This window comes from Periplaneta americana, chromosome 13 (genome assembly GCF_040183065.1).
Source record: "Periplaneta americana isolate PAMFEO1 chromosome 13, P.americana_PAMFEO1_priV1, whole genome shotgun sequence".
In the NCBI taxonomy this organism is placed as follows: Eukaryota; Metazoa; Arthropoda; class Insecta; order Blattodea; family Blattidae; genus Periplaneta; species Periplaneta americana.
Genome location: NC_091129.1, coordinates 110,237,067 through 110,249,652, shown reverse-complemented (window position 1 = coordinate 110,249,652; position 12,586 = coordinate 110,237,067). Strand labels below are relative to the sequence as shown.

Genomic DNA, 12,586 nt, shown 5'->3' with positions numbered 1-12,586 from the left:
AGATATAATACATCCGTAGGACTGATATCTCTGCTGCCATTAAGCCAATTGTAAAGGTAACCCTCTGTCACATTTTAGGATGATTTGACCTAATGTAGGGTTGGCTTTTTTTTTTTTTACGCTGAAACATTGAAGAGAGATGTCTTTTGGAGATTCCTATTTCAGTTCATTAAAATACAAAAGTATATGTCTCATAAATGTAATAAAATCTTGTGATCACTATTCCACAAACTAAGAAATAAATATGATCTCTGGTATTCACAATGTTATGTTTTATTTAACGACGCTCGCAACTGCAGATGTTATATCAGCATCGCCGGAATTTTGTCCCGCAGGAGTTCTTTTACATGCCAGTAAATCTACTGACATGAGCCTGTCGCATTTAAGCACACTTAAATGCCAACGACCTGGCCCGGGATCGAACCCGCAACCTTGGACATTGAAGGCCAGCGCTATACCAACTCGCCAACCAGGTCGACTCTGTTTATTCATTTGCAATGATGAAAACGCAATTTTGATTACATTTCAATAATTATACCAACAGTGATTTGAATGAAAATAAACTGTAAAATCAATGTACGTTTTCAAATAAGTAAGGCTGTCATGTAGTACAACCGCAACTACAACACAGATAATTAAAAAGACATATTTCCTTTTCAATTCTATAGACAAGATTAATCAAATAAATACAGTTCTCAACACCATTATCAAACTACGGCATATGTTTGAGATTCAGTCTTTCAGACATGTTCATAACAGTTCAGTGACCAAAAAGGTTCCTATTGTTACATACCAGTATTTGGATGGTTAGGGAGTGTGTAATGGGGCATGAAGGGAAGAAAAGGGGAAAACAATATGGAGTCTTAACTATATAATATGACAAGTAATTTTGGAAGAGAGTCATACCATGTATCATTAATAACGTTGATGTGCATAAATTTAGAAATCGCAAAGATTTCATCCTGGTTGGAAGAATTCAAATACTATTATGGAGTATATCATATTCCAGATACAGTATTATAATTAGCACCCAAATTCATGTACGTATTTATGAAAATGCAGCAACAAATGTAGCAAAATACACAAAAACATATTCTTTATAACAGTGTACCATTCTTTTATTAAACTTTATTTTCAACTGAAAACTGACGTTACAGTGATACTTCAAATACGGATTGTATTGATTGTTTTAGTAACACTGACACAACATAGTTTGACAATGTAACTTGGAAATGTTAGAGATGGTTTACTACTAGACACTAAACACAATGTGTGGTTTGGCACCACTGCATTATGTGAAATTAAGTCTAGATTTAGTACACTGACTATTCCAACTTAACCCTCTCACACAGATGTATTTGTCAAACAATGATCATAACCTGCAGATTTCTGTTATATAAGTGTGAAGGGTAAAGTTATCTCAAATTACAAACTGTTACTTTATGAAATATAAATTAACTAGTCAAGAAACCAAATTCAAATTAAGTGAATGCGATGAATATATTTTACATATTTGGACTTAAAACCCTAATATAAAGCCGCAGTGTATACAAATTCCCTTCCTGATATTTCCATAAGTAAAATGCAATCAGTAACTATTTCAGCAATTTTTAATTACAGTGTAAAAGGGAGGCAAACATAGATAACAACTGTAGTACCAATCACATTTCACGACATTATGCCAGAGCAAACATACTGCAACCATCCATAGTTTTCAACAGTTTCCGATCACTAAAATCAAGACACGATCATACAGCACTTCTTGTTAATCACAAGCTTGACTTGTTCCAAATACAATTGTTCAATAACTTATGACGCACCAGCTTCTAGTTCTGATGCAGGAGTTTCAGGTTCCTCGTCATTGTATATGTTCTCCGCCATCTGCCACACCTGCAACAATAAAACAATGTAACATGAGTTAAATGGCTGCTCCCTACACTGTCTTTAAAACAACCTTTTCACCACTACCTTGACAACTTGTTCACTTTACCATCCAGAGTTAAAAATCAATTAATAAAAACTCCATAGAGTTTACTATAAGCATAGAACATTCCCTTCACTTGTTCATTCTAATCTATTCTCATTTGCATTCTAGACATCAACCCAATTAAAACTTGCTCAAGATTAGTGTCAGCAAAAATCACTTCCAGATATTACAATAAAACTGCTTTTATATGTTTCGCATTTATGTGTTATCTTAATTCTCTTAGCACCTGAGATCCCAGCAAAATTTCTATATTTTCCATGAATTTAAATTTAATAATTGCGAAAATCGTTAAAATAAATCTTGCAATATAGCGCACTGTCGTGGGTCTCCAATTGAGTACAGCAGAAGGGGAGGTGGCCACGCTTGCTACAGTTATTGCAGTAGCCATGATGTCAAATGTTTTGCAGAAACATAACGATTTCCTCTAAAACTGTGAATGTTAGAAAAAAGACATTTAGATTTTTCAAACCTCTCCTCATGATCTATTATCAGTTTCATTGTGGTCTAGTGGTTTCCTTCCACCTTGTATAGTCTTCAAATTTAAATGCTATTTCAGGTGTAAATTAAATATCTTTTCAGTTATAAGCTTTTCTCACGCCGTTTTTTTTTTTCAGGCCCTAATAAAAACGTATAAATGAAGTTTTACTGTATTTAGTTCCCTTTCCTCATACTTTTCTGAACATTCTTGTCAATTACCAATTGCTTCAAGCTTATTAATATGAATTCTGGGCAATGTCAAATTATAAATCTGAATGTCAATCATGAGTGACATTCAAGAATAAACAGAACAGAATTCATGTAGATGTTGTTTCCTAATGCTCTTGCTTTGGATCTCCATCTGCCGCCTTTTTCATTTCATTTATTGTATTCCATAGATCTTACATCAGCACTGAAGCTCTAAGATGTGGAACAAGTCCAGAGTTATGCAATTTTTTGGCGAGATCAAGTAACGTAAAGTGAGGTCTTACATCCCACTAATACTTTTCTAGCTAAGAATCTTCATCAACGTCAATCTTCGGATGGCTTGACATATAAAAATAAAAATATGACCTTTATTCATTACTTGTCGATTTTAACATAGTAGGCAGTAAAGTGATGAAAGAGCGACATTCTTTGTAAGTCAGCTGCAAACTCCCTGGAGTAAAAGTTGCTACCAATTATGGTAATTAATTATTACATGCGTTTAATAATTCCGAAAATTTTAAGGAGTATCTTACCTGCATTATGTTATCTTCAGACACTGAACAGATCACCCAAGGTTCATTTGGATTCCACGAAAAGTCCGAAATTTTTGCTGTGTGTCCACCATGAATGAACTGTGGAAAGAAATTACGAAAACGTGTAAATAATTATTACTCACTGATGAATTCCAGTATAAAATCATATGTAAGCCTTTGAGTGCCAGCCACATTTATATAGGATGTGCTAGAAATTTCATGGAGAATTTATTAAAAATGCAGGTACTAATTAAGGAACTGCACTCACGCAATTCTGATGATGAAGCCGTGAAATTTTATCTTATTGAAAGATATATTCATAACAAGTTCGCACATGTTTATGCCAAATTTGTCATTATTTTGTACATCAAAATCTGAATCTTCTCTCTCTTCCTTCTTCCCTAATGGCAGGATTGTTTGTCATTCACCCATATGAAGCTAGTTGTACAGACCAATTTACCGACAGAGTCACTGCCCAGGATGTGTCATACGAGAAATGAAAATGAAAATACAGGGTCTGGCAGAATGATCTCCCCAGTTTGAATTGGTCGCCATACAGGTTTCTTGATTGCTGCGCTTGAGTGGCATATATCTTTGAGCAGCACCAACCATGCCACTTCAGTTACCACCATGGCGTGAACAGGTGAATATCGTGCATTTTGTTCGAGTATTTTTAAAAAACTGTAACTGTGATTGCAACGCTGTAGCTTATCACTTGTCCTGACATCACATGATTAAAACAGAAATTCCGAGCATGTAAAAATCACGGCTAGTGGCTACATCTTCATAACATAAGTGGGCCAATAGATTGGTCTGGCACTAAAAGGGTTAATATACAGTGAAATGTCACTATAAGGAATGTTAAAGACACGAAATTTCCAGATTAATGAAATTCTTTTCTGGTCCCTGACAATTTGTCTGTATTTTATATGTTAAATTACAATGTTGTTATGTTAGTTTTGTTGCGAGACTTTCAAACCATTTCTTAAAAACGGTAATGTTAAAAGAAGTATATTTGTAGTTGACAATTTAAAGAAAACAGTTTACTGACCAAAAGTTCTGGAGGTCCATCTTCAGCATCCTCTCCTGACTGCTCCTCTCCAATTTTGCTCAGATCCCAAACATGCAGGCGCCTATCTGTACCACTAGAGGCCAAAATAGTCTCATTATGTGGTGACCACTGGACCTGTAATGACAATATTAAAATTTTATTACTGTAACTCAGTAACTATAAAATTTAAATACAAAAACTGATCCAAACTAGTGCAAACGCGCACCACTTCCAATGCTCTTTCTCTCTCTCTCTCTCTCTCTCTCCCCCTTCTTTACCCTCTCACATCCTATAGAACCTCTAATCCAATTGTAATGTACAACATAATATGATATGAACATTATACTTTTAATGTAATGAAACAATAAATGCTTGTTTACCTGTATACTATTTGCTAGCAATTGTAAAAACTGATTTTGTATTGGACAGAGTGCGTAATACTATATTTCAAATAGTGTAACAATATCAAATATGTATGCTAAACGGAAATTTAAGCATACTTCTTAAAGGCCTACCATTACAATATGAATTTACCTGGAAAATTTCATCTTTGTGGGATTCAAAGGAATGCAATTTTAGCTTCAAGTTCCTAAGATCCCAAAGTGCAACAGTCTGAAAAAAGTACGAACACAAGATATCAGAGCAAAGAAGGTGAACATATTAGTGACTAACTAAACATGTAAGATATTCAGTAATACAACAAAATCTAGAACTGGTACAATTTGTTACATGTACTTCATTCTAAAAGAATATGTACAATCTGACATGTGAGTGCCTGCACATATTCACAACATTTAATATGCTGACATACTTACATACAGAAAGTGCTTAAAACATTTAACAATTGCTTTTACCTTATCGGCGCTGCCGGTAGCCAAGATAAACTCTGAGTACGGATTGAATGAAAGGCAGTTCACTTCTGCTGTATGAGCATCTACTGTGTGTGATGGTTTGCTGGTGTTATTACAGCGAGTATCCCAGATCATAAGTTTCTGGTCATCAGCAACTGAACCAAATAAAGATTCGTGTAACAAGTGCCATGCCACATCCTGCAACAGAATATATGCAAATGAAGTTTAGGATAAAGTTACAGTGTGAAATAATTTCTCAATACGCAGCAACCTGTGAACACAAAAATATATTTGCAGAGCCAGAAATTTATGATATATTGTTCTAAAATTTAATGGAATTTTAGGTGATGTGTAATCATGATGTAGAATTTTAGGTCTTTGAAGAAGCAATTTAAAATAAATTAATAGACACACGAATGTAATGTGTCCATCTGTATGGGAAAATACTGCACAAGAGTAGGCACCGTCGCGTTCGGGGCACGATGGCTCACGCTCTGAGGAATCATGGCTACACCATCTATGCGGCGGTTTCTGAAAGTACTCGAAGCATAGATATAATAGTGTTTAAACCAAACTCCAAATCCATAGTAATACTGAACCCTACAGTCCAATTTGAGTCTCATAGTGGTCAGTCAGAAGAGGTTAATTTTGAGGGAGGGAGCTATAATGATTCTGCAATTGATTATTACAAAATTAAATGCAATCTAGACAATTTGACAGCAACAGGGTTGATGGCTGGAGCAGAACCATTCCAAAATTTCTCGCTAGTTTCTGGACATCAATGGAATTAAATAAAGCTTAGATTAACCATTATCACTATTAAGGAGTCTAAACATAAAAAAAACAACTTTATGGATCTGATAATTAATTTGTTTTGGATTGCAAGGAGTAGTGAAGTGATTCCATAACCTCTCCTACACAAATTCCATCCTCACCTTCTTGTGGTGTAACCTGTTTTAACAATAGAGGTTCACAGCAGTATAACTGTTCCATCAAAAATGGAGGAAATGCCATTTCAGCATGCTGACTTGCCTTAAGTGGTGAAGAGTGATGGGTTGCCTAACAATCCTCACAGCTATGTCATATGGACCCACTAACTAATGGTAGTTTGGGGGTTGCATGTAGGTGATGTAACCACCATAACATAAAAATATGGTCCTACATTAAAATGTTTACATTTTTTACTACTTCACTCTCCTATTCTGAAGAGCAAGAGAGTAAATGGCTTTATTACCAAGAACTCAGCATTAGTTAACAACAATATTAATTTCTTTTATTTAAAAATTAATTAATTATTATGATAATACGTACAGTACAATTAAAAAAATTGTCAACCTCATATTATTTAAATTTGTTAACGAAACCTTTTATATTCACTTTTTATTAACACATAAGTAAGAACAAAACTATGGTATCACAATAATTAAATATTACGTACCTCAACAACAGCAGTATGACCTGTAAAAATGGTTTTTGCATCAATAATGCGGTTCTCTTTTGGGGTTGCATTGATGTCCCACAGACATATTGTATGATCGTCAGATGCACTCAATAAGTAACCATTCAAATTTGGATTCCAAGACAGACCATATCCTTCTTTCTGATGACCGCGAAGCCTAAAATACGTTAAATATCTTTTAATATTATAAACATTACAATTACAGATAACATTACATTAATATATCGAAGAAAAACCACGTAGTATAGATAAACCTAAGTCTATAGAGTAAAAAAGTTCCAGACATTTGTGTACGTTTCGAGCAATCTTCTAGAAAATCCTTAAGAAAACTTACACAATGGACTGAAAGTAAAAGAACTGCAAAAGTTTAAATCTTAAGAGACTTTGCTGCCAGAACTGCTTATTACAATTGGTTTCTTCAGTCAGTAGGGAGTAATGACAAACTCTTAATAATGTTTTTTTTCTTGAGCCTTGGTTTTATTTGCATGAATGAGAAATGAAAACTCAAGATTAATTCACAAACTCTTCTGACATTTCCGCAGATTCGTACTTAAAGAACGTGCAACACACGAAAATGCACTCTCCAATAGTTAAGACATTTTATATGCCATTGCCATTACAGAAAATATTTCACTGCATTCGGAAGATCTTACATAAAAATCGGTACATCATAAGGTATCCAAAACTTAACTGTATTTATGTCTCTCATTACACACCTAAGAGCATAAGATTTCTACCTGAGATCTGGGTGACATTCTCCACTAGGATCAGGTTTTGAAGGATGTTTAGTATAGTCAAATACCAGCACATCACTTGATGGAGTCTTTGTTGCAATTACACATGGATTTTGAGGCATATACCTTGCTCGATTCACTTCACCTTCATGGTTTATCTTAATTTCAATCTCAATCTTACCACTCACAGACCCAAAACCACCGAACTCTGTGAAGAAAGAGAAATAATCATCAAAATCATTAAGTGGAAGCCAAAAATAAATATCTCATTTATTTTTCCGTCCTTTACCAATATATAGAAATACACACACATGCACGTGAATATCACAAAAAAAAATTAGAGTAGACTAAACCAGCTGGACAATAAATATCAATCAAAATTGTGAATGAATTATTTATGTGATCTTAAAATTACCGCAAATTTGCAACATTAAATACACAAATTAATTTTATAACTTAATAGAATGGCAATGGAGCTCTTGACAAAACCTTGAATCAATGTATTGGGTGCCAAGTTTCAAATATTTCATCTCATTATCAATAACAATACTAATAATAATAGTTTTTTAGATATAAGGTAAATTAACATGAAATATATGTAATAGATAAAGAAAGTGAGAGAAAAAAAGAGAATGAGGAGAAAGAAGATAAAAGGAAGAAGCGATAAAAAATTATACTGTAATTTCTTGGGAAAGAGTAAAGTAAGCCCCATATTTTCACGCATATCACATTGTCAGAACGAAAGCGGCATATGTGACGCAACGGCATATTATGGTTAATTACCAAACAAACACATGCTATTAATTTAACTATCCCAAACTCTGAACTACAGCAAAAGTATACAAGAAATATCAGATTGTCTCAATGCTTGGTAATAAGTGTCTACAGAAGGTATAAAGCTGAATAAAGTACATCATACAGAAAACGTAACAGGCTACAACTTACCTCCTTTCTCATTGTCATAATGTGATGCATCAAACTGAGCATCTTCGTTTGGTAACTGAACACTGGCTATTAACAAATGGTTTTGTTCATCAGAAGTGTGGGTGCCTAAGATAAGTCTATGCACTGAATAATCTTTACCTTCTGGTCTGAAAATAAAACATCAGATAAAACATAAAACCTAAGAAATGCCTTAAATTCTATCTCCTTCTACAGCGGATTACTATTACAAATGTGAATAACCAAAATTCATGAATTGAATGTAGTATATGCAGTGATCTCTCATATAGGCCTATAACAGTGTAAGAGCTATTCTGTGTGCTCCTCTATTTGCCAATTTTGAAGAAAAATTTATTTAAGTCTATTACCTTGTAACATCTGGCAACCACTGTGCTGTCAAAGAGGGCCATTCCAGAGCATGGGTCATTACCAAGTCATACAAAAATGGTGTGTTTTTCTTCCAAATCTTGTACTCTTCATTGATAACACGTTCCTCAACAGCATCATCGAATGTTTCTGAAACCAAATGCATCATATCATTAAAGTAAGCTCTGGTCCTATAATTTTAATAGAAACAGTACAATTTCTTCTTGAAAACCAAGTATGTTTTCTCACTAAATATTATATCATGAAGGGAATTAAAACTACACAATAATAAACAAAAATGTCAAATTATATACTTTCGCATTTTTATATATCTCTTTATTTTGCAGTGTAAAAATAAGATATTCTTACTTACTTACAATTGGCTTTTAAAGAACCTGGAGGTTTAATGCCGCCCTCACATAAGCCTGCCATCGGTCCCTATCCTAAGTAAGATTAATCCAGTCCCTACCATCATATCCCACCTTCCTCAAATCTATTTTAATATTATCCTCCCATCTATGTCTCGGCCTCCCCAAAGGTCTTTTTCCCCTCCAGCCTCCCAACTGACACCCTATATGCATTTCTGGATTCGCCCATACGTACTACATGCCCTGCCCATCTCAAATGTATGGATTTAATGTTCCTAATTATGTCAGATGAAGAATACAATGTGTGCAGTTCTACGTTGGTAACTTTCTCCATTCTCCTTAACTTCATCCTTCTTAGCCTCAAATATTTTCCTAAACACCTTATTCTCGAACACCCTTAACCTCTGTTTCTCTCTCAAAGTGAGAGTCCAAGATTCACAGCCATATACAACCGGTAATGTAACAGTTTTATAAATTCTAACTTTCAGCTTTTCGAGAGCAGACTAGATAATAACAGATATTTCCCATATTTACTCTGCGTTTTATTCCCTCTCGAGTGTCATTTACCAGTATATTTGTTACTGTTACTCCAAAGTAGACCTAATTTGAATTTTTCAACCTTTTCAACGGATAGATTTCCAATTTTTATATTACGAGTAATAAGATGCTCTACTACATGATCTAATTCAATAATGGAAAGTGTCACCTTCAACAACACAAAGGCATCACCCTGACTTCAAGCCTCAGCCATAAGCTTGCTGATGCAGCCAGTAACCTGCAGACTTAAAAAACTTTGTTTAAATGGAATAAGATGCTGAGAGTAAATCAACTGTAATTATTGTAACCAATCATTTTAGGCACCCAGATCTACGACTATACTGTTTGGTTTCGTGCCATTTTTAGTGCGATAAAAGAAAATCAAGAAGAAAATCGCTGAAGCCGATTGTAACTCATTGTTTTGGTATAAACGTTACAAAATTATAACCCCGTGTAATTACTGCAGTAAAATTTATTATATTTCTCATGTAAAATCAACTCTCAGATCTTAAGTACAACAAATTCCGAACAATAGTGCACGAGAAAATACTGTGCAGAGATGAAGAGACGAATAGAAGGCATATAAAAATCTCAAAATCAATTTCTGCAGCCTGTATTTTATACATAGCCTACTTCTAATAACCATGCTTCAATAATCTCACACTGAAATAGAAACTGTTACTATTATGAACTTTAATGTCTGAAATGAAGTGGAATTAGAAAGAATATTTTTTGTACGTTATTTTACGACGTTTTATCAACATCTTCGGTTTATAAAAAATATTATATAGAACAAAAACATACAATGAATCACTATTCGTTTTAATATCTCAAATGTAAATATCGTCCTCACTAGTATAGTGATTACCCTATTGGCATCAACACCGCCGAGGGTAACAGAATATTTCACGATTAGGTAATACTCCAAGAAAGTAAATCGGAGACTCTTATGTCATGTTAAGTTTTTAGTGTTGATTTCAATGATTTACGATCCCCAGCCTCGAGTCACTTAAATATTTCCACAAATAACCCCCTAACCTTCTCACGCTATCTTATAAAATATCAGCGGTCCTTTGCAATTACCCAATTATGACTTCACATCATTTATACATACAATGTACTTATGCATTGTGGCATTTTCATGAAGTTCAATTACTCTAAATATAAAAAAAAATCATTGAAATGGGGGCAAGAAAACTTCAACTCATGTGATTTATTATGCTTTTATCTGTGACATTTACTGTATATGATATAATTTGCACACTACCGGTGAGTACGCAGTTTCTTTATGATCAACAGTTACTACAGCATAAATAGGAGACAAAGACTGTACATTTATAAATTACCTACAACTGACAATTTCCCACTTGTTTCAAATGCCAAACTATAACAGATTAAAAGGTGCAAAAGTGTACACGTATTATAGAGCTCCAGAAATGAAGGAATACAATGTGTTTAATGAGCTGTGTGTACTCTTAACCAAACATTTATGTACTCGTACTGTACAGACCAAATGAAACAAATGAATATATAAACATATACAAAAATATGTGTTACATTATCAATACCTCCATCTTTATCGCCCATTTTAATATTATCCACAAGATCCAAATATTAAACGACAGTAAACAGACAGACTCAGGACAAAACAATGTCGCCGCCAATCCCCACGATTATAATCACAACTGCCCGACTCCCGCCAAAGCTGTTGTTGGGTACTTTATGAAATCTTCTCCGCTAGTCTTTCGATTTGTGAATCAGTGGGACATAGGAACATAGCAGTGTTGTATACATGGGCAATAATTTCTATATAATACGTCTTTTTTGGCAGAGTGAAGAAGAAAAATGTCATTGGCAACTGCATAATCAAGAAAAACAATAAATACACGAAAGTTCATAATCATATTATAAAAATTTTATTTGGAAGGCGCTTATTGGGGAATATTTCCAATACATTGTAAATATGTGTCTATATAATGAAACAAAATTGTGCAAAGAATATAATCATACAATTTATGTCAACATCTTGATTATAGTTATTCAATAAAATACCCATTTAATTGTGTATCTATAATTTTATTATGAACTATTAATTTTTTTCTAAACGTACTTCCAAAGATGGTTGCGACAAATATGAAACACCAACATCATAAATATTCAACTAAAACTTTCACCAGAAAATTGGTTTACGGTACATACATGTCTGACAGTAAATTATACTCCAAAACGTTGGCAGTATTTACTAATTGGTGTTAAAAAGGGCGGGTAGAATTACTGTATAATCCAAGAAGGCTAATTTAATTTTTAATTACAGGTCCTTCATGAACTGGAATTCTAGTTCCATTTTCTGATGTTCCTGATATATTTTGTGAGGCAGATTTCGATGAATTTAAGATGCTTCTTATGCCAAAACCTCTGTCAGGCACTGAAACTGTGATATCTCCCTCTACAAATGTATTCTGTGGAGCTAGTACACTATCCCCACAGTCTACTATATACAGTCGCGAAGCTTAATATGTACTAAAAATGCAAACATGGGTAGTTGCCCACCACTAGGATCGCTACTATCGCCTCATGATCGCAGATCTCTCTCCTAGTAGACGACAAAATATGTTACACTTTCGTTGCGTTCTTTTGGAAAAATTAACACCTTCCTTCCATTATTGAAATATTAAATGCATAAAGTTAATTTATTATTTTAATGAAGTATATTAAATTCCACCATAAACTCGAAGATACCTGAAAGAAGTAGGTCAATATTATTTTTGTTTGTGCAAAACAAACTGAAATTTACTATAATCGCTTCACTCATTCAAGATTATAGCGATAATTAACTATGAAACCAATAAATATTAATTTGCATTTCCCTTTACAACAATAATAATGGAAATATGAAATAATGGAGTAACTTACGTGTACCGGCACTTGTAGTGTAGGCTTACGTAGTTAAAGTGGGATGAGGTTAAGCAATAATAATCACACCAGAATTGGAAATAAAACGTGATCAATAAATTTTATTGTAACAGACTTTTTCTACGTCCTTACTAAAGTAACAAATAAAAATAACAACAAAA

General features: G+C 33.8%; 1 protein-coding gene across 1 annotated transcript; it reads right to left on the bottom strand.

Moving 5' to 3' along the window:
* Window positions 1-1,093: 1,093 nt before the first annotated feature.
* Window positions 1,094-11,239, bottom strand: Caf1-55 (chromatin assembly factor 1 p55 subunit). The gene is made up of 10 exons (XM_069843811.1): window positions 11,081-11,239; window positions 8,610-8,757; window positions 8,245-8,390; window positions 7,303-7,507; window positions 6,545-6,722; window positions 5,110-5,304; window positions 4,790-4,867; window positions 4,256-4,390; window positions 3,205-3,303; window positions 1,094-1,890 (listed from the first exon to the last, which is right to left on the bottom strand). Exons 1-10 carry the CDS (start codon window positions 11,097-11,099, stop codon window positions 1,810-1,812), a joined length of 1,284 nt encoding a protein of 427 aa, XP_069699912.1. The 5' UTR covers window positions 11,100-11,239; the 3' UTR covers window positions 1,094-1,809.
* Window positions 11,240-12,586: the final 1,347 nt, after the last annotated feature.

Bases quoted from the DNA above. Each gene is read 5' to 3' on its own strand.
- Caf1-55 (XM_069843811.1), bottom strand. The intron at 5,305-6,544 runs GTACGTAATATT...ATTCTGTTGCAG, and splicing joins GTCATACTGCTGTTGTTGAG to GATGTGGCATGGCACTTGTT. The intron at 1,891-3,204 runs GTAAGATACTCC...TTATTGTTGCAG, and splicing joins CTGAAGATAACATAATGCAG to GTGTGGCAGATGGCGGAGAA.